Here is a 23,700-nt window from a genome sequence, read left to right on the forward strand (position 1 = left end):
AGAATCTGGAAAGCTACAATGCAAAAACAAACTGAACTACAAAAGGCTAAAAGTGTGAAGGAAGAAACTGATCTTTCTTCAGATAAGGTTTTTCAGTCCAAAAGTTGCACCTCATATTTAAAGGCATGGTGGTTGATTTACTAAAACTGGAGAGTGCAAAACCTGGTGCAGCTGTGCATGGTAGCCATTCAGTTTCTAACTTCAGCTCATTCAATTAAGCTTTGACCCAAAAAAAAAGAAAAAACCTGGAAGCTGATTGGTTTCTATGCATGGCTGCACTTGATTTTGGACGCTCTAGTTTTAGTAAATAAACCCCATGGTGTGGTGATTCAGGAGCTACAAATCACAAGACAAAAATTACAAAACTTTTTTTATTCACCTCGACCAGAGTAAAACAGAAGAAATCACCACAGCTAATGTGCAAATAATAGAATCAGAAGGAATAGGAGATGGTTTTCTTTACTGTCCTATTTCCCAGAATGTCTCCAGAAAGATACCTGTGAAAAATGTCCTTGTATGTCCCTTCTCTTGAAACTAATCTTTTGTCAGTGAAGATCACACAAAAATGCAAATGTAGTGACCTTCCAAGGTGACAGTTGTGTCATCACAAAAAGGGATATCTTACTTGCAAAGGCTAAAATTACAGATGAACTGTATCAGCTGAAGTGCAATGAGCCAAGGAGGAAAAACATTCAAACTGCATTCACACTGAGAATGACTATGCAAGTGGAATAAAATTAGTCCATGTAATCAAATAATGAAATGCACCAGCTATGTAAAAGGAAAATGACGAGGAAAGCCTTTCCAAACTTACACAAGAGCTAAAAAACAACTCTGGACTTAATTCATTCAGATTGTAGTTCAATGGAAAAATTGACCCCAGGAAATTTTCTAAATTTTATGATTACGCCAGATATACTACACTATATCTGTTACACAACAAATGTGAAGTACGAGAGAACTTGAGCTGTATTTGGCTCAAGTTAGCAATAACTTTGGCAAAATGCAGAGTGTATTGTGCACAGACAATGGAACTGAATATACAGGTGATAACACAAAGGTGATTCTCAGAAAGCATGGCATAATATTTCAACTACTGTACCCTACAGCCCAGAACAAAACAGGGTATCAGAAAGAATAAACCGTACTCTATGTAAGAATGGAGGAATCATGCCGTTTGATGCAGATATGCCAACCATAAACTGGTGATGGGAAACAATTATGACCACATAAAAAAATCGACTACCAGGAAAATCAACTGAGAAGACTCCATATGAACTGTGAAATGGAAAAGCCCCAAATTTGAACCATCTAAACATTTTTGGAAGCAAAGCCTACGTGCACATCCCAAAAGAAAAATGTACAAAATGGCATGCATGCGCAAAGGAAGATGTGTGGTACTGTGAATCTCAAAAGGGATACAGAATGGCATCTATTCCAAGACACAAGCAAAGTAACCATCAGTCAAAGTGTATTTGTCAATAAAACCTCAGTTTGTTCAAAATTTCCTGAACACAAAAGCTTCAAACTGAGGGAAATACAACATCGGTGTCACATGAAGATAAGCAACAAAGTGACACAGAAAAAGAAATTACATAGACAATCCAAATACTGTAAGAGATAAAACCAGACCACAAGAGGCTTCAATCAGAAAATCCACCAGAAACAATAAAGGCATCCCAGCCAAATGTGTGACTTACTGTATATTGCTTTATGTAGCAATAAAACCAGAGCCAGTTCCATGATATGAAATGCAAAGACTTTCAACCCATGAGAAGCAAAAGTGGACCAGAGCTGCTGATGAAGAGATTACATCTCTTAGTGAACTGCAGACAGACACTTTCAGAGCTATAGAGTTCTAGAACTGAGATCCGAAATGAGACTAATATAAGGAGTAGTTGTTGAGTGGGGCATTCGAATACATTGTTTATGTATTTTGCAACAAGTACTTCAGTGTTCAGTAGAGATAAATTCTTCAACCAATTGATGGCAGTGTTTAAAAGTGTGTAGCTGAGTTCACGTCTTCGCTCTATAATAAAAGTTCTTGTTTTCGGTTAGCAGAGAAGCAGCAGATATACACATGTGCAGTGAGCACTGTCTGTTCTGTAGGACTATGTACAGAATATCTAACAATTTCATATGATCAGGGTTTTCCTGACCACTCTTCCCCATTTTGTTCAATTTTGCTATAATAATTGCCTCAGATATAACATGTATTTCATACCTCTTACATACAGAAAATGGAAAATTAATGTCTTACAAGAAACATTACTCAAAATCATGACAATCAGCCTTTCCAAATTTAAAAATGACCCTATCCAGTAATGGACACACATTTGCTAATAAAAAGTTAACTTAAAATGTTACCAGTGTTATGGACAACATGATTTATTTTTAACAACATTTCAGAGTATTAGGTATTTATATACAACAATTGCCATATTTCTTATCAGAAGCCCAAGACGGATACTTGTTAATCATAAAAAATACTGATATTTCCAATTTTTTCTCATTTTGTAGAGGCCACATTTGGTGCGAGTTTGACTGTCTTCCAATCAAGTCTATAGTTCAGTCTCTTTTCAGGATAATTAAAATTCCAGAGAGCTGCTTTCTAAAGCTCCATACCCATTCATCTTCTTCAGTTTCATGTTGTCTACAGCTGCAACGGGTGTAGATAGGGATTTTCCAGAGGAGAACATTTCACTAATTTCTACAAAGGTTTTATTCTTTGTTTCCGGGATCACAAAATAAACATAAAGTGCTACAAATACACAGACCCCACAAAATACCAGGTAGCAGAAGGCTCCCGCTGAGCTCTAGAAGACAAACAAAAGTAGTTTAGGACTTCTTTGTTAAGTATATGTGCTGCTGCTTTCATAGAAACAAATACTGGAAGTCTATCCAGAGCCACAAAGAGTGCGAAAATGTGATGGGAGATATACAGAAACCAAGAACTTGGAAGGATCACATCTTGAATTTCTCTGGTTTTATTTGGATTTCAGTAGAATCTTATATATCCCCCCGTGTTTGAGAGATTGCAAATCTTTTTAGATGTGCACATTTTCTATTGGGAGTTAAGAGCTGGGAATCCTAAAGCCAAACTTGCAAATCCTTTTAGTTGTGAACATTTTCTATTAGGAGTTAAGAGCTGGGAATCCTAAAGCCGAACTCTAGGCAGGTATAACTACTCATTCAAATGGGCGTTAACAGTGCTGCATCTGAACTCAGCAGTATGGAAATCTATGGGCCAATTCACAAAGCTGCACATTGGCAGTGTAATATTGCTCTATCTGGGGCTCTAAAATTTCCACTTGTCAAAGCTAACATGTCAGTATCAACAATGTGTACCCAACGGTGCCTTTGCCACTGATTACACACTTACGTGTATATATTGAACACCAATAGTGTGTAATCAGGGTGTTTGCAGCACTGGCTATACATTGTTAATATTTATTGATCGGCATGTTGATATTTATTGATGAGCATTTCATTGTGAAGGCAACAAAGAGAATACGTCCAAACATAAGGGCTTTATTATATTCAGCATCAACCAATGATAAGACTTTCCATCCGAGACAGTCTGTTGACTGCCTCACAAGGGGGGTTGTCTATATTAGGTCTTGCCCCTGTGGAGCCTTCTATGTGGGCAAGACAATGCGTGAATTCTGGCATAGGATATATGAACATACACATGCTGCATCAAGTTGCAATATATATTCGGTAGACATATTGTCAAATCACATGGTTATAGAATGCAAGACCTAAAATTTTGGGCCCTGGAAAGGGTATTCTTTAATAACAGAGGGGGTGATATCAATAAGATTATTTTACAAAAACAAGTGAAATGGATTCATCCTTTAAAATCTAATGTATTTCTGTTATTAAATGAAAAAATAAGCTTTAAACCATTCTGGAAGGCTTTGTTTCTGGCAAAAAGGAACATGATTTGTAATTATGGAGCCCTGGATTGTGTGTCTTGGTTTTATATAAAATGGAATTGATTTCTATATTTATATTATTTTCTGTATTCTTCTGTTTAAATTATGGATAATTTGTGGTTTGTCTGTGACCGCCCTGTATTGGAAGATAATGGGAAATTCTTTTCCCTTTATCTCCCTTTTGCTGTGTCACCTTATTATCTCTTTTGAGAACGTTTATATTGCATTTTTTACATTATTGTCTGTATATTGCTTCAGTTATTAAAATTTCCTTTATTTTTGTTTTTAATTTCTGTTTTTATGAATGGAGATATGAGTCACTTTTCATATGGTGTGTGTTTTTTTGATGTTATCCTTACTGGTCTTCCTTATGGCATCGCCTTGTGTCCGTCACGTGTGGCCCCCATACACAATCACTCGTGGAATGGGGGTTCTTTTTGGTCCCGTCTCTCCTTTGCTTGGGTTGAGCGTTTGTTTCCTTGTCTCACTTTCCATCGGAGATATGTTGCTTTGCAACACTGAGACACACACACGTCAGCGCTGATCATGCCGGACCAGAAATGACGTTCTGACACGGCACATGCATCGGAAGTGATGTTATGCCAGCTCGGATGTTGGTGGCAGACATCTTTAGTGAGGGTAGACAATTTCTCCCATTGACTAAGTGTTTGATTACCTAATGAGAAACTGGTGTGCTTTTTCAGTTCAGATCTCGAACTGCTATATAAGCAGTTTAGTCCCAGTTCACTTTTTGCATGTGGGAGCTGTAACTGTGGCAGCTCTCTGGGCTGTTTCCATCTTGGTATAAGATAGAGGTATACCATCTGTGACTATTAGCTTGTTTGATCTTTATGAGTAGCTACATTTAGTATCTTATTTTTTGTATACCTTTTAGAGACCATTTGTGGAAACATTTTGTTGGTTCCATACTTTGATACTTCATACAGGGAAAGCTCATCAGTGATCTAGTCCAGGTATATTTATTGCCTTTATTGACTCATCTATCTGTATACTTTAAGTGGATTATAGATTTCATCTAGGACAAGGCTGTTTTTTTTATATTTTTGCCTACTATTTTCAATTCCCTATTGACCTCCATTAGACAATGTTATGCGAGTTCCTTTTCTTTTTTCTCACATATATTACATAGAATGCCAATAGACTTAATATATCTAATCTATGGTTTTTATGATCATGTTTAGCATTCATTCACTCACTTGGACCACTGAGGGGTCTGTTTGCATAGACGATGCCTGGAATTAACTAGAAAGGATCCTATGAATTTCTGTTTTTATGAATGGCAATGCGAGTCACTCTTCATATGGTGTGTGTTTTTATTTTCTCTTTACTGGATTACTTTATTAATTTTCTAGAATACGGTTTATGGCATCTCAGCTTTCCGCCTGAAGAAGATTCAAATTATAAATTCAATAAATTGAAATGCGTTGGAGTTTTTCTCTTTGGTGATATATAGCCTAATCATCGCCATCCACATCAAAATTATGTTTTGTGTATTGTGTCTGTTTTCTCATTGGATGTATTATGTTCAATACATTTGTATTTTTTATATAAAGATCTTTTTTCTTTTTGTAGTTTTGGTGCTTAAAAAGTCATTTTTTCTTTTCTTGACTATGTTGATAAAAAACAGTCAAGGCATCATTAATATTTACATGTTGGCTGGTGGTAGCAAATAGGCTCTATTTATGCTGAGCACCTGATTTACAGCAAAATTACTCAATACCCCACATGTCATGTTTGTGTAAATTCAGGTAGTCAACTGTTGCTGTTGTATAAAACAGTCATATACTTATGATACATAATATATAAAGTCTATAGTGTGATGTACAGCAGCAAGAAAATTGTGGCATGAGAAGTACATTTCTTCAGTGCTCTGATATAAGCCACCAGCATGAAATATGATTACAACTTTACCCAACACCGTGAAGTCTCACAGATGACAATTACAATACCTGAAGGAAGGGGAACACAAAACCAACTGTAAAGTTGGAAAACCAATTCAAAGTTCCTCCGACAATGAATGCTGCTGGACGATGAGATTGCTTGAAGAGCTCTCCTGTGATTATAAAAGGCAATCCAGCTGAAAAAACCCCCCAAAAAACAAAAGAGAACGTCATTTTTAAAATCAGAGCTGTGTCATCAAATAGCATATACGTTCTGGCAGAACAATAAAGGAAGTAAAGTAATGAGATAAAATACAACTATACATTGACAAAACAATCTAATGAAAGTTTAAGATCATCTTTACTCAATTAAACTCTTAATTTAAAGAGGTAAAATGTTAAAGGATATCCAAACCCAAGAACAGAAATGTAATATATTGCAGCTTACCAGATTTGGTGGCTCCATGAAAGCCAAAGTTTAGATATAGCTTCCATATGGAAATCACTATTAGTTCTGCTATTGCAGTGATCACTGCTAGCTTCCAGGTCTTATTCAGATAACACTTTTCTCAGTGAATGCAATACCTTCTCCGAATGGACGAGGTGGAGAGGAGCTGCCAGTGATGTCAATCTCCACCTCTTCCAATCTGCAAACGCTTTGCATTCATTGAGCAAGCCAGAGGCGATCACTGCAGCAGCAACTAGACATGTGCAGAATGAAGAACTTTGTTTTGTATCGATTCATTAAGCTACTAATTTTGTTTTGTTGATTTGTAACGAAATTGGTTTTGTTTAGACTCGGTTTTGTTTATTCATTTTCGACTGTATTAAAATTTTTTCCAATGGATTCAAAGTATTTGAATTGGATTTGAAACAAATTTGAACTGAAAATATCAAATTGATCCAAATTCTATTCAAAATTCGAATTTCGAAAGATGGTTATATTCAAATTTTTTCTATTCTATTTTCTATTCTGTTCTGTTTTTTTCTCTGTTCTTTTCTATTATTTTATTCTATTCTTTTTGAAATTTGAATGTTGAGAAGATGCTCAAAAATGAGCTGCAGGCTGAGGTGCCAGAAAAAAGCCTTTACTGCGCCAATGCAACAAAAAAGTGTGATTAAAATATGCCCGACAACACATTGACATGCCCCACCGGGCTTTTTTGTGGCATTGGCACAGTAAAGGCTGCTTTCTGGCACCTCAATCATGCAGCTCATTTTTGTTCAAGTATCGTAGTATTGTGCTACTTTAAAAAAATGCACAGCATTTTTCCAGAGCAGCCTGTATTTCTCCTGAGGTTACCTGTGGGGTTTTCTTTGTATCCCAAACAATACTTCTTGCAGTTGTGGCTGCAACCTTTCTTAGTCTACCTGACCTTGGCTTGGTATCAAGAGATGCCCCAAACCTTCCAATTTCTTAATAAAGTGATTGAACAGTATTGACTGGCATTTTCAAGGCTTTGGATATCTTTTTATAGCCTTTTTCAGCTTTATAAAGCTCCATTACCTTGTTATGCAGGTGTTTTGACAGTTCCGTTGTGCTTAGCATGGCTCAGTATCTAGCCTGCTCAGTGCATTCACATGAGAGCTAACAAACTCACTGACTATTCATACACAGACACCAATTGCAATTTTAAAAAAGTCACAGATGTGGGAAATTAACCTTTAATTGCCATTTTAACCTGTGTGTGTCACCTTGTGCATATTTTGAGCAAGGATATTTGGGTGGTTTCTGCTATTATTATAAATTAAAAAGGAGCCAAAACAATTATGTGATAATAAATGGCTTCATATGATCACTATCCTTACATAAAAGAGACAGCTTTCGGCATGTTCAGTCATATTTTCAATATCAATGCCAAAATGTCACAAACCTTTGAGAGGTATGAAAACCATTGACATATATATATATATATATATATATATATATATATATATATATATACACACAACTGATGAGGAGTGAAATATTGCAATCATCATTTGACACTCAATAAATATGCCCCAGTCTTCTGACTTGGGTCTGAAACTTCCTATTGAATTCCTATGGAACTGGTACTAATTAGTCTGCTGCATCCTATTGCTGCATGTTTATAAATATAGAGCAGAGTTTGTACTGGCCAGGAGATGGCAGACACCTTCAGTTTATAGTTTACTATTGAAATGGAAGCCCAGGCAAGTTAACACACTAAGTACAAATAATACATACACCGTCATGTAAAATATTAGGTATACCCCATGGAAATTGTGTCATTTTTCAACATATTTAAAACAGGAAAACATTGGATTTTTATGCAAACATTACCTGCAGATAAAAGTGACACATAATAGTGAATCTAAACTAGAAGATTTTGTCTTTTCATTTATTTCTTTAAAAAATGATCAATAGATGTAATGGTTTACTGTGGAAAAAGTAAGTATGCCATTGGCAATAAAGGCTGGAAATGCTGCATGTAGCAGAAACAGAAATGACTTCTTGTAAATATTATGTATGACTGCCCACCAGTCTAACATTGTCTCTTTCTTATGCCCTTCTACATGCAAAATGTCTTCAGTTTTAAGATATCTAGGTGCTCCCATGGATAAACTGTTGTTTCAAAATCTCCTTACATTTCAATCGAAATCAAATCAGGGCTTGGACAAGGGCAGTGTATAATTTTCTATATCATTTTGATCCTTCCCATGAAGGAATTGATAGTGAGCTTTGGTCATTAACCATCTCTGGTATAACTTCACTTTTTGGACAGATGGTCTCACATTCTCATCAAGCACACAAGATGCAGAAGGTATAAATGACCTGATGAATTTGGGCTGCCCAGGCCTTAAAGCAGTAAAACAATTCCATATACATATAAAATGCAGCGCTGTAAAATGATCAAATCATGCAAATCAACACAATAATAGTCCTGAAAAGGTGATCATTAATTCCCAGTGTCAATGGAAAGAATGCAAACTAACCAGAAGCGCATTTAAAGTATGCATGTGTGTAAGAAATCCTGGAGATTCCCCTCTCTCCCTCTGGTCAGAAAATGGATATGTGCTGAAATGGATGATGATAACGCCCTCTTGTGGAAAAGCGAAATCCTGCAGGCCAGGAAGCTCCCAGGAAAGGATATTCCTCTTCAATGGAACCCGGGCTAGGTCCTTGCTCTACCTCAGAGGAAGTGCGTGCGCACGAAACGCGTCATAGGGAGCCTGTGGACATTGTTAACACTACGCCGCCGGTGCCATGTGGAGGTAATGAGCACCTTTTCAGGACTATTATTGTGTTGATTTGCATGATTTGATCATTTTACAGCACTGCATTTTACATGTATATGTTTTACTGAGGATTTTTATATGCGTTTATCCTGGATGTTCAGCTGCTGTTTCTTTGAGAACGCTCACTGTGTGTCTTTTACCTATACAGTAAAACAATTCCAATCCATACATTTCCACCACCATGCTTCACAGTTGTTTTGAGGTCCTTCACCTGAAATAGGTTTGCTGCAAATATACTGTTATCAAACAACTCTGTTGTTGATTGATCAGTCTTCACTAGAATGTTACAGAAGGCACGGTCTTTGCTTATGTTTGGTGGCAAATTATAACCTTGCTCTAAGTGTTCTTTTTGAACAGTAGAGCTTTTACTCAACACACCTCTCAAGCAAGTTGAATTCCAATCTATTTCTGAGTGTAAATGGATGCACTTTGACCCCAACTGTTGCAAGAGTTACCTGAACACCCCATGATGTAATTTAAGGCTTCTTGGAGACTTCGTTTAGCACTGAAAGGTCAGTTCCTGGGTTGAAATTTTTGGGCTGACCATCCTGAACAAATTAGCAATTGTTTGAAAACTATGCCATTGAGATTATTTCCTTTACAGAGGAGTGGCTGATTTCTACTCATCTGGCAATGTTTATAAATCTTTTGACAGGCTTATAGGCATTTACAGCTTTCTTTCTGGGGGCTTAGAGAGTTCTATTGAACATGATAAAGTCATACACAGCAAAGAACACCAGACCCTAGATGTGTAAAGGTTAATTAAAATGGGTTCCACCTGCATATTCCCTATAAGGTGGTTTTAATCATTGTTGCTTAATCTGGAACATCAAATTCTAATTTCATGTATTAGAAGTGGAGATGGATGTAGGGGCGTACTTACTTTTTCCTTATGACAGATGTGCATTTTTGTTACTCTAGACAGTGAAAATGAATTCACCATGTTAATTTTCCATGTCATTTATTAAATTTTATTATTTATTTATATTTAATTCAGGTACTTATATAGCGCTGTCAATTTACAGAGCGCTTTACATATATATTGTACATTCACATCAGTCCCTAACCCTCAAGGGGCGTACAATCTAAGGTCCCTAACTTACATTCATACATACACATACTAAGGCCAATTTAGACAGGATCCAATTAACCTACCAACATGTCTTTGGTGTGTGGGGGGAACCCACGCAGGCACAGGGAGAACATGCAAACTCCAGGCAGGTGGTGCCATGGTTGGGATTCGAACCAATGACCCTAATACTGCTAGGCAGAAGTGCTAACCATTTAGCCACTGTGCTGTCCACATATTACTTTTAATTGTAGGCACTTTTTGAATCAAGATCTGAAATTTGCCTATTAAATATGTTAAAAAAAGTTTACTAAATCTGTAATGGCTGTACTGCATCTAATAGCATAGACTATATTAGCGTGATAAATAGGAGTTATTTGTTGTGGGATAACTGTCCTAGCTTACTGAATCTTGTATCTAAAATGTGCACGATCTTAGAGACAATGGTTTTTCACTGTATGTTCTATAGCACTTTATTTTATTTTCTCTTTAATTGTGTCTCTTCATTTGATGTTTGTTCATTTTGACAATGCATTTTGTACAAAGTGCAAAAAACTAAAAAAAAATAAAATCACTTGTTTATAAAAAATTTTTTAAAAAATGCAACCATTTTCATGGTTTCAGGTTCACGGTCGTTTTTAGGGGACTGTAAAATATATGAATAGACACCACTTTGTCATAATGCAGAGAGGTGTGAATCAAAGATCCACATAAATAGAATGTACAGTGTATTTTCTTAATTATGGTTAATGTACAACTACAGGCAAAACTTTAAGTGGAGAGGGTTTAGAACACCTGTCAGATATTTATTGTTGTCTATGCCACCGTTAGGGAGGATTCCCCCTTTCTATTCTGACCAATTTACATTTCTCTCATACATGTAACTATCTGCTTTTTTTTGCTAGAAAATAGCTTAGGTACCCCCAAAATTATATATATAGTTTTTAAAAAAAGGCCCTAGATACTAAAATGGTGGGTGTTGCAATTTTTTTATGTCACATGGTATTTGTGCAGTAGTTTTTCAAAGTAAATTTTGGAGGAAAAATACACATTAATGAATTTTAGTGAACAGAAACACAATACAATACTCAATTTTTGGTAAAATATAAAAAGATGTTACACCGTGTAGATAGATACGAAACATGTCACGCTTTAAAATTCCACACATCTTTAGAATGGCGACAGACTACAGTATGTTAATTATCCATAGATGACTCTTTATAAACACTTACAAGTTACCAGTATAGAGTTGCACAGGTGGTCTGGTGCTAGAACTATGGTTCTCTTTTTTGGAGTGATCTGGGCTCTATTGGACCCCATATCTCTGTTCTGCTTTCCACACATCTGATTAAACCAAGATCTATTCTGCTTTCCACACATCTGATTAAACCAAGATCAGATGCTTTCACAAACCAGTACCAAATTGTCAACAATTAATCAAAACAGTAAGTGATGAAACGCTCAATGCTTCCATTTTCTAATGTCACAGAACAGGTGTAGGAACTTCCATTCCTTTCTCTCTTCCTTGGCAATAAGACCGAACCATTCGCATTGTGACTGGGCTCCCTAAGCATTATCTCAATATAGCCACATCAACCCACGTACGTCATATGATATCCTATGGGTGGATGAGGTTAAAAAGAAATAATTAAAAAATAAGAACAAGGAAAATTACTTACCATTAGTGTAATGTGTTGCCTGTGCTGCTGTCTCCTCATTTAGGTGAAAACTTTCTAGTCCAATGCACCTCCACCCCTGCTGCCGTAATCTTCTAGGGGTTAATAGAACTGAGGGAACAGTGATAGGCATTCATCAAGAGTGCCCGACCATGCAATCCCTTTCCGCTCAGCTACTCCATTCATAGAAGCCATAACTATAGCATCTATGAATGAAATCTAATCTATGAATTGAGGATGAGCAATGATTGAGAGGTCTGCTCCCTCCCTTCATATATCCGTTTTTTTTTATAGAAGCTATACTACAGCTTTTAAGAATTATGAATGGAGGAGCTAGGCGAAAAGGATGGGCATGCTAAAAGTAATTTTTGGTATACCTTTCACATTCTTAGTCTAGGTTCACACCTATGTGTTTTCCAGAAACACACAGCAGTCCATTTAACATAATTTCCTATGGGACAGGTTCACATCTCCGCGTTTTCACCCGGTGCGGTTTTTGGAAAGGGTCTGGGACTTTTTTAATGCCAAACATTGCACTTTTGGTTGTGTAGGCTTCAATGGAGATGCTGCATAAAAGCATGTAGTGCATTTTTGACGTGTTTTGCATTTTAATCTGCCCCGCAACAAGTAAAAAAAAAAAAGAAAAATGCAGCAAAAACACATGTGCAAAAACGCACCACAAAATGCACTGCAGAAACGAATCAAACGCAAACTGCATAGGTATGAACCTAGCCTTAGAGTGACTGTAAAGGCTTTTTTTTTTAAAATAACAAACATGTTATACTTACCTTCTCTGTGCAACTTCTTGGGTTCAATCCTGGCGCTCCTACTCCCTTCCAAGTGCTGCTTGCTATACAGGCACTCATGCAGACTCAATCTCAAGCCGCATTGCCTGCGTCCATAGACACAGGCAGTACAGCTTGGCCCTGCCCCCGCCACAGGATTTGACTGGCAGCCAATGGCTCCTGCTGTCTCAGAAAAACCTATGAGAGCAGAGAGAGAAGACAGAGCCATTAAAGATGGACGCAGTGCTGGATCAAGAGAGGGAATGCATTAAGGTAAAAAATGTTTAGGCTTGAAGTATTGAAGAGTAGAGCGAGTTTTTGCATACACATTGGCCCTTTTTCAACCATCCATGACAATATTGTTGGCCAAATCAGATTTGCCTTAGTCATGCAAAGTCATTGTAAGAATGCAAAGCAGAAAGCAGGACCGACCTATGAAACCAGTAGTTTGTCTGTTATCGGTGGTTGTACTCGGTCACTGCCACGGCTCTGCCCGCAATACAGTTATGTGCAACACAGTTATTCTATTCCATCACTGTTGTTTTTATATGGTAATGGCTGGGTTCATAAAGATATTTGGTGCACATAAAGTGGATTTATATCTTCTGTGACTATTGAGGAATATATTCACATTAAGATTTTTGAGCTTGGAGTGCAGTTTTAAACCAACAGTTTTGCATATTACTTGAGAAGCTAGATTTATATAATGGAGATGACAGACTTCCTCATCCATAGCAACTCTTACAAAGGGTTCCCACTCCTCCTGTTACCTTTTTAATCTAAGTTATTGGAAACTGAAAAAGTGTAGGCTTTTAAGATGGCCAAGAGCAAAGCCAGCAACTGCAACTATGGCAGGGGTAATTTAACATGGGCAACTTCAAGGTGTATACACAGATAGTAACTCAAGACACCAGTATTAACTCAAAACTGAAATATCTTTTTTTTTCTTGTATTGGCACTTTAGAGTGAAAATTATCTTTAATAATTCACAGGCTGATTTGACAATATTGCTTGTGAGAAGTCAAACAATATAAATGTCCATTCTGTGCGGTTAGTACTTCAGCGGGAATGGCAAATCTTAGCATTTTAATCAAATCCTAGAGCACCAACTGATTATAGACCAACGTTAATAGAACATCTTCCACTGGCAGCCCATTGTTGCCGTAATTAGCTTAATGTGTTTCCAAAGCAAGTTTAGATACCAGTTCATTATTTCGACATCATGCCACATATAGGACTCTTAATGCAGAAAAATTCATGCAGAACATGGAGACTGTGGAATGGTGTTGATGCAGTTTTTTTTCCTAATCCTAGATGCTTTAAAGTCATATTCATCATTGTTTATGAACAATGAGCCATAAAAATCCTAATTAAAGATGTAATTACACTGAATAAATTCTTAGCTGAAAATGAATTATAGATTTGTTGGAGGCACAGTTAATATATCAATGGGATAAACCACCCCAGTCTTCATCCATCATTTTAAGATAGACTCTGCAAAGCATCTAAATACAGCTTTAACTCTTTCTTAGTTATGCTGCCTTGAAACATCATGCTCTAGGTGGGTTTGCGCAAACATGTATTGTTATGTAAATAGCATATTAAAAGATATATAAGAAATAACTTGAGAAAGCATAACCAGAAAAATTATGAGTGGGGTTTTAAATCCAAACAACTCTCCATTAAAATACCTAAACATTCTATAACATCTTAAAGCAAATTTTCTCCCAAAAAGTCCTTGAGGCTACAATTGACACTTTCTGCTGCTTGAGTGTTATGCTATAGTGTTATGTAATATAAAAAAGTATACAGATAAGGGCTTCTGACATTACCCAAATATCCTCTCAAAACAACCTCTCCCACTTTAAAGCATGTCTCTGTATTTTTTTTTTATTCTTTTCCACTGTTTTAGAGTATTCTGGTACTAAGAAAACAGCTTTTTTACCCCCTGACATTATTATCAAGCTTGTAAAATTATTTCAGGGGCTTTTGAATTATTGCCCTATGAGCTGCAGTGGCCTTAAAAGTGAGATTACCATTAGATCCAGATGACTGACCAGTGGTCCATTTATAATGTTTCCACCCTTAGTTTATTATCTTATAAAGCAAAATTAGCTTTGTAAATATACCCATAGAAACAAGCACTTACCTGGACCTATGCAGAAACCGGCTATAATTCCAATGACACAAACCACACTAACATACCGCATCCAAGCAATTCTTGCCTGAAAGTGAAAATAAACATATCACCTTTTATCGTCCAGAGGATCATTACCTGAGTACTAAATTAAGATATAGCTGTATTTCTCAGTCAGACTGTCATTCTGCAACCATTGCAGGGTTAGATTTGAGGATTATTTTGGCAAAATCAGTTCTTATAAAAAGTATAGAAATCTAAGCTCCTGCGGGATGTTAATAAGGAATTTTTTTTAAATAGTTTCTCCGACCTTTCCTCAGGCTTCACCCTCAGATATTATATGGATTTCCTCGGTAGGTAAATTAATCACTGAACTAGGTGGTTAGATTTCCCTGCATTTTTTAAAAGAACCACAAAATATGTAATGCTGGAGAGGCCTGTTGACAGTTTAGAAATCACACAATCTAAAGTAAGCAAAGTAGTTATTTAAAACTTGCTCTTATAGCTATGAGAACAAGTAAGGAACCCATATTTACAACACGACACTGGTCAGTCAGACCAGGCAACAAACTTACAATCAGGTTTGAATTATGGAAATGTTAAAATTCTAGTTTCCACCATAATAAACCATTACTGGAGTTATCCCATAGTCAGTGCTGGATTTCTGCATCGTTAACATGGCCCAGAGGCAGCATGTGATCACCTACACATCACGGTGCCAAATTTCAGTAAACTTTCCCGTGTTGAAAAAGGTTCTAGACTGTGGCCCTGCATGTCAGTTAAAGGCTGTGAAATAATCTATTCAACACCAAATCAAAAATGCCACTGTATGGGAGTCCACAGCTAATGGTGATACCATATAGTTCAAAGAAAAAAAAAATCCAAATTTCAAAAATGTTTTGAGGTTACTATCTCAAATGTAAAGATAAAATTGTTTCATGGAACATGTTTTTCACCTTCATCTTCACCCTAAAGATGGTTACCGTAATGACATTTTTGAGGTTTGGCTTGGAGTGTTGCCTATATTTGTGCTTTGAGTTAAATAAAGCTGGCTTCTAATTATTGCACAGTGAGGATTTTCACTGGTGGAACAGTTCAGGGTCTCAATTTCGGTCCACAACAGGTAATTTTGTCAGGCTCCTATCAGATGAGCCATCTGGAGTAATCCTTGAGCCGGGGCTATGGACTCAATCACTTGTGGAAGATGAATTAAAATAAAATATGTCCTGGTGAGAGTTCTGCAGTGGAGAAACATTGGAATAGTGGACTGTGCATGTCCAATCATTCTTTGTCTATATACCTACATCCAAACTGCTGTTAGTAGGGTTGGATGACAGTGGGCTCTACTTATCATTTCATTAGTTGTAGATGTACTGATGCAGAATGGGCAATCTCTTTTACAGCCCATCCACCCTCAGCCTTAGTGTGCCTCATGCAGCTATGACATTCTGCTATGTTTGTGTGATAACATAGCCAGTATTCACCTACTCCAAGTTGGTGGAGGTAGAAGGGGGTAGTAAAAAAAAAAACAGTAGGTCTAGGAGGGAACGAAATTCATACCAGGCCCAGCTAGTACTGAATTTTCTACTTCCTTCTCCATAGCCTAAGCATGCAACTCAGGCTGTTGCAGATGTACGAAGCCACCACAATACTGAGGCCTGAGGATTGTTGGATTTTGCCTGTATGCTCGATTGCCTTTTGTTGGTATTCACACCAACAATGCAGGAAGGATGATTTTTTTTTATATAGCTATAAATGGTTATGTTGTTACTTTTTAGCAACCTACCTGAAATACTAGAGCCATAGTTATACCAGCACAACAAAATCCCATGAAACTAAATCCACCAATTATAAGAGGCCGTCTGCCCAGCTTCTCCACTGTAAAACACTGTAAAAAGGGAAAAAAATTTAATTTTCAATATGACTTTTTGCCAAAGAATACCAAATAAGGACATTTGGTGGTGATTAGACATGGATAAAAGGAAATTAAACTAGGCTGAACATCGGTAGATTGTACTTGGGTCAGGGATCTCAGCCCTATGTCTTTGTTGCTTACAGGGTGTCCTCACGCCTGGTGCACACTAGCCCACACATTGTAGGCTGGTTGAGGGTATCGATGCAATTCCTGCACCCACCCACAGCAGCATCATGTTTCTCTTGCGACATGCACAGGGATGCCATTCTTTTTGAATGTCACCCCCATGCATCTCATCCCACAGTGCAATCACAGGTGCAGGAACTGCACGGAAACCAGATGCATTTTGGAACAGGACCATGAACATTTTCCCTGCGTGAAACGTGGCCACAGCAGCCAATTCAAATGAATGAGCTGCCTTGCCCACGCAAATGTGGCCCACACAGCCTGCACTAGTGTGAACCAGGCCTGAAGCAGGAAGCAAAATACATGTCTAAAACTGCCCATACAGGATTTTTATAAGTACTTTATAGCTACTCAGCTAGTCACTGTCCACTGGTGACTGGTGCCAAATTTGATTAATTCTTTCAATATGTTTGAGGCAGCTGCCCTCAGTTCCCTAGGGGCACTCCAACATTTCCTTTTCCATGGTGCCAAAGCCTCATTTCTGCTTACTCCCCTCCTGTAGACTGCTATCAAAGCCTGGTTGGTGACGCTCCAAGGGGAAGCACAGGAGTCTGTTTTCTCCCCCTACACCCCACTGTGGAATAACCATTCTTTGCCTCACCTCCTCATGATCCCCTACCCTCACTGCTGGGCCAAATTCAAAATTAAGACCTTAAGAGCTTTCTACAGGTTTGGAAATATGCATCTTTCACACGCCTTCCACAGCCATTTCCTCATCAGGATAGATCTTTACGGTGCTCCCCACTGGAAAATTTTCTGGATTGCACTGGAAATGTACATACCAGCTTTTGAAACTGGCTTCATCCCTAAATCATAAAGTCTTCTTTAATAGCGTCTCTGACCTTTCAGGCCTCCGGGGAAAATGGCAGAGGGGAATACCCGATATGGATGACTAGGACTGGTGAGATATCTGGGACATTCCCTTTAGACAGTTGGTCTCTGATCAGTTGATACAGTTCAAAATCCTCCATAGAGCATTCCTCACCCCTCACAGGCTACCTAGGTTAAATTCTGTCCCTCTCCTGAGACATGTAGTCATTCAGATGGTGATTTTTTTAAAATTTTTTGGACCCGTCCATTTATCTTTTGGTTTTGGGGGTAGTTGACATAACCAATTCAGTAGCTGAGGCCCATGTTATCCTGGAGTCTAAATTGTGCCTATTGGAGGACATGGCCCCCATTGTGGCTGAAAGAATGTTCTTGGTACTGTTACTTTTCTATGCAAGAAAATCTAATCACCATGCACTAGAAGAAAGCAACTCCTCCTCTTTCTTTTTTTGGAAAAGGCCAATGAATTTGAATCTTCCTCTAAAACCGGGATACATATGAAAATGGAGGCATGAAGAATAAAATTCACAATGATTGGGTAAAACCATTGGGAGGATCTATCCATTGCTGTTGACCTAGGCCCTTGATATATGCCTGCCTGACCTCTCTGGAGGCTTCCCTCTCAGGTGTCTCTAGTAGAGATGTTCCACCACACACTCCTGGCATTGTGGGCTAGTGCATGAGCCATCACATTAGGTTTGTTATTGTTAATTGTATTGTGCATCAGGAGTCACCAGTGACCTCCCTTGCATAGGTTGGCTTATTGGAGCCTATAACTCTCTCTATACTTCAAACTCAATAAAAATAGACTCCAAAATACCCAAACAGTAACTGCATCTGATTCGATGCAGGCACTGTTCCTTTAACAATTTTCCACTAGACTCGGGATGTTGGACAGGAGGGAACCAATAGAGCTAGCCACTGAACGGACTTCTGCCAGTTCCATCAGGAACAGGTCGAAATTCACTCAGCTTATGGTCAGCCTTAGAATTAATTTAGAGTTAGCGCATTTCAAGCTTTTTTTTTAATTTTTTTTTTAAAGATTTGTCTTCACTTCCTGTTCTGTAACCACAACAAGAGTGTGAGTAAAACACTCCAAAGTGAAGAAATTCCTAAGACAGTTGTCACCAGATGTATGTACTCTTGACAAATTTCCTGTTCTAGTGACAACTAAATAAGTTAGATTTCCCTTATTTGTTAGTCCCAGTAAAAATGGATAGAAAATGAGGCTGCATCTCCCTAACAGGTGCACACAAAGGTTCCAACCCATCTCTACACTATTCCTTCCATAAAAGCTATCTTTAGATACACTTCAGTTAGAGTAGCTGTCAGGTTTGGTGTTGGATGCTTGGAATCCCATACCATAATACACAACACAGAAGTGTCAGAAACTATGCCCAGTCATTTAGTGAATAGCAAGGCTGTAACTATCGTCTTATCCGACCTTGCAACCAATATGGGGCCTGGCATCTAAAACAGTCTGATGACTTACGAGACTGGAATGGCATTTGGTAAATCACTTCAGAAAAAAATGAATGTAAAAAATGTCAGACACCTTTCAAAGCACCATGAATGTCTTTAAGGAGGTTGGCGAGACTGGGGCTTATTAGAGCTGTAAACATCCAGAAGTATATGTGAAGTCTGTTAAGAATATGGTCACAATTTAGTCTTTATTCCGTAATTTTTGAGAGGCCACAAGTAGTGGGAAATCCAGCAATTTTAAAGCAGATTTATACTCTTATTAGATGGTATTTAGTTTGCTAAAGCAGTATGTATTAAACAATAGCCATGTGTTTTTCTTTCAGAAAAACCAACAGACCCTGCCTGCACAGGGAGCATCAACGTGGTCACCTATTGTTTAACTAAAAGCACATGTGGCAGGGTGACAGGGATCAAGTGTTGTAACTGCATAACAAAGTGCCTAAACAAACCCATTTACGGCAGGCTCAACGGGCATTATTTTAATAAAATGTTGATTTAGAAAGCTTAAAAACATGAAATGAAATTACATGTAATTGCATGGAAATTCTTTTATGGCATATGAACCATGGATGGTCTGTCATTCCTATGAAATGTTTGAGTAATAACTGGGGCTGTGTCAATGGTATATATTCTGGCTAAATTTTTGACAATAAAATGCCTCCCTCTTTTCTATCTCAGATTGTTATCAGGTATGCCCCTGGTTAAGGACATTAAACAAAACAAGGAAGACTACAATCAAACAGAAAATAAACTGCAACTTAAATGCCATCTTCCATTCTTTACAATTGATCAAATAAACTGAAGGCTTTATATAAACTACATAACAAAGAATCTTCGAAGAGCTGCACTTGCTTCAACTTTCTTTCTCCCCTCTGGAAAAGGAGATGCAGAAAAAAAAAAAAAGCTTTGAGCAAAACCAGCAGAAAATATTGACAGCAGAACAAATGCTTGTAATTTTATAACCAATCTCCCAGTGTCCATTGGGTGCCATTTCTGTCTCCACTCAGGACCAATCAGATGAACAGAGCTATGAGTCTGCCTGAGTGAATGTGAACCAGTTACTGCACAGCCCGTTCCTTCTGCACCACTTCGAGCACTTTTATTACTGCTCAGTAGTGGATGGTGAGGGCGAGGACCATTTAGCAGGTCAGAGTACAGTGGAATAAAGAGGGGGGATTTGCAGTAAGACAGAAAAGGGGTAAATAAGCAGGATGGGGGTGGTTATAGGCTTTCACTTCTTTACTGCGATGTGTTTATTAAAGGAAGGCCGTACTGTGAGATTTTGCTCCTGGGAGCTGATGGCTCACATTAGTCTCTCTAATTGTCAAAAATCTAATTTAGTGTTATGTAGCACAGGCCAGCCCTGGGTTAAAAATATGGAAGGAGCGCACTGTTATAAATTTGTTCTCCACTGAGGTAACTCTTAGATAAGGAGACTATAAATGGCTCAGAACAAGAGGCTGCTGCAGGGGGGAGGTCGGGGATGGGATCAAGAGGGGACAAGACAGCGACATGAAAGTAATCAGCTTGTTAGGTGACAATTTTTCTTTGTGCTTATAAGGCCTAATGGCCAACACCCTTCTCCGTTCTCCAGTATGCCTCAAGTCGCAATAAAATATAGAGAGAATATCTGTGTCTTCCCACATCACTATTAAAATTCATCTTATTGTATAGGAATGATACTATGTTTATTACAACCAGCCTTGCTGAAAACAATATTCATTGTATATTATTTCTTCACAAAAAGCAGCAGAGGGAGCAGTGTCTTTGCATAGTTTAAGCAATGTTTTTGGTATGTCAACATTGGCATTGTAAGGGCTTATCTTGGCCCTTTAAATTTAGTATAAACCATTGAAATAGGTTAATTAAGCACTTTGAGATTAACTCATATCATTCAAGTGTGCAGATAAGTGTGTTTATATCATTATTGAAATAAAAAAAAAATAGCAATTGGATTGGTTGCCAATGGACAATTCAGAATTTTCATCGAGCATTTACCACTATAAAGCATATAAAGAAATGAGACCATTACTAAAGCTGATTAGGTCCTTAACAAGATATAAATTAATATAATAGAGGTCCAAGGTGACACAGTTATTCCCGGTAGTGCATCAATCAGCAGAAGTTCTGTGAGCGGCAACAAGTAGATAAAATGCGCACTCACCAGATGTGCAAGGATAATGCGCAATGTATTAATCAATGGAGATCTGCCCGGAATCCCTCTTTAAGGTGGTGCAGGAAAAACAGCCCAGGATAGGTGAATATCATCAAAGTGGCGTTATATCCGGAACTCCCCTACTGAAGAAGTACGTGTATACAAAAATCATCTTGGAGGAGCCTGCACACCTTGATGTCACGCCACTGGATCACGGAGGTCCTGCGGCCATTATCTCCTACCAGCTGGTCAGTGCTCACAGCAGCTTTATGCTGCTTTGCTATTTTGCAAGGATTTGCTTTTGAAGGATATTGTTACATGTATGAACCTATCTTTAATCTTTTATCATCATTAATATACTTAATAAACTTGGATAATAAATTTACTATACTATGGGCATTTCCCTTTGTCGCTCTTTCGTGAGCTTTTAAATCCCCCAGAGCTCCCCCTGGTGACCATCCCTGTATCTAGAAGAGGCTGCACACACGTCCTTAAAGGGGACTTCCGCATATAACGCCACTTTGATGATATTCACCTATCCTGGGCTGTTTTTCCTGCACCACATTAAAGAGGGATTACTGGCAGACCTCCATTGATTAATACATTGCGCATTATCTTTGCGTATCTGGTGAGTGCGCATTTTATCTACTTGTTGCCGCTCACATAACTTTTGCTGATTGATACACTACTGGGAATAACTGTGTCACCTTGGGCCTCTTTTATATTAATTTATATCTTGTTACAGACTTCTGGTCAACATCACCTCTTTTTAGGTTACAAAAGACATAAATATGGAGAGAAGTACAGAAGGAGCAAAATGATCTTTTACCTTTTTCTATAAAAAAAAATTGCTAGTTGCCTGGCTATTTTTGGCACTAGTATTCTCTGAGTCAATAACCTGGAAGTTAAAAGTTTTAAATCAGTGGCCCAAAAATCACTGAAGCCTTTGGATTAGCATACAAGCCAGCCAGCAGCATTTTCTATGTATTTCTCTCAGCACAGATTTAAATAATTGCACTATGGTTGTCATGGGCCACAAAAATACTACTACTGCTACTACTTAGTATAATGAGTAAGCAGTCAAATGCTCAATTTTCTATTTTAACCTAAAGTAGAAAGTATCAGCTGGAATCTTGTGTTACCGCTATCAGGTACAGGAAAACCTTCTTGATCCCCTTCAGGTCTGCATTTCGCTGTCAACACTCCACAGAAACTGCTCTCCTAAAACTCAAATGATCTACTAATGGCTAAAACCAAATGACACTATTCTGTACTCCTACTCCTGGACCCCTCTGCTGCCTTTTGACACAGTGGAGCATCCCCACCTCAAAAAAAAAAGCTCCATTCGTTTGGTCTCCATGATTGCACTCTTCACTGATTCTCATCCTACTTATCCCACTGCATCTTCAGCTTAAATTACTATTTTACTTCATCCACTCCTCTTGCTCTTTGGAATCCCCCAAGATTCTGTTCATGAACCTCTCCCTTTCTCAATCTATACCTCCTCCCTGGGTCAGCTGATCACCTCCTATGTCTTCCAATACCATTTCTATGCTGATGACACCCAAATATATCTCTCTACTCCTCAGCTCACTCAATCTGTCTCCACATGCATCACTAGTTCTACCTTTAACTCTCTATTTCGTCCTTTATTACCTCCACCCTCTAACTCACTTACTGCCCAGCAGATTACTGATTTACTAACAGACATATCAGACTGGATGTCACACCACTTCCTAAAACTCAATCTATCCAAAACTGAGCTCATAATTTTACCTCCCACATGTGCCTCTTCCCCCGATTTCTCGTTCAAAAACAAGAACACAACTATCAACCCATCCCCGCATGCCAGGGTGCTAGGGGTAACACTGGATTCTGAGCTATATTTTCAGGCCCACATCCAATCCCTGTCCAAATCATGCCTCTGCAACATCTCCAGAATTCGCCCCTTTTTAACCAATGATACCAGAAAGCTTCTAATTCCCTCCTTGGTTATCTGTCGCCTTGACTACTGCAACTCCCTTCTCATTGGTTTACCTTTTCATAGGCTATCATGAATGCTGCTGCCAGGCTCATCCACCATACCAACCATTCAGTGTTTGCTACCCCTCTCTGCCAATCCCCCCACTGGTTTCAACTTGACCAACCAATAAAATTCAAAATATTAACAACTTACAAAGCCATCCACAACTCTGCCGCCAGCTACATCACCAACCTGGTCTCAAAATATCAACCAAACCACTCTCTTCGATCCTCCCAAGACCTCCTGCTATCTAGTTCCCATGTCACCTCCTCCCATGCTCACCTCCATGACTTCTCCCGAGCTTCTCACATCCTATGGAACTTCCTACCCCAATCTGTCCGACT

The 23,700-nt window shown here is 38.2% G+C and overlaps 1 protein-coding gene across 2 annotated transcripts in view; it reads right to left on the reverse strand.

The window, feature by feature from the left end:
* Nucleotides 1-357: 357 nt before the first annotated feature.
* Nucleotides 358-23,700, reverse strand: part of LOC149457808 (solute carrier family 2, facilitated glucose transporter member 9-like) — a 92,196-nt gene continuing 68,853 nt past the window's right edge. Inside the window, exons 9-12 of one of the 2 annotated variants that reach the window (XM_089683274.1) lie at nucleotides 16,554-16,655; nucleotides 14,780-14,855; nucleotides 5,909-6,012; nucleotides 358-2,816 (exon numbers count right to left, since the gene is read on the reverse strand). In XM_089683274.1, the coding sequence (XP_089539400.1) occupies nucleotides 2,589-2,816; nucleotides 5,909-6,012; nucleotides 14,780-14,855; nucleotides 16,554-16,655 (510 nt within the window). In that variant the 3' untranslated portion in view covers nucleotides 358-2,588. Of the gene's footprint in view, nucleotides 2,817-5,908; nucleotides 6,037-14,779; nucleotides 14,856-16,553; nucleotides 16,656-23,700 lie in introns of both variants that reach the window. The other variant, XM_089683273.1, reaches the window with a different exon arrangement.

This window comes from Staurois parvus, unplaced genomic scaffold (assembly GCF_062004578.1).
Source record: "Staurois parvus isolate SC_StPar_1 unplaced genomic scaffold, SC_StPar_1.0 ptg000303l, whole genome shotgun sequence".
Taxonomy (NCBI): Eukaryota; Metazoa; Chordata; class Amphibia; order Anura; family Ranidae; genus Staurois; species Staurois parvus.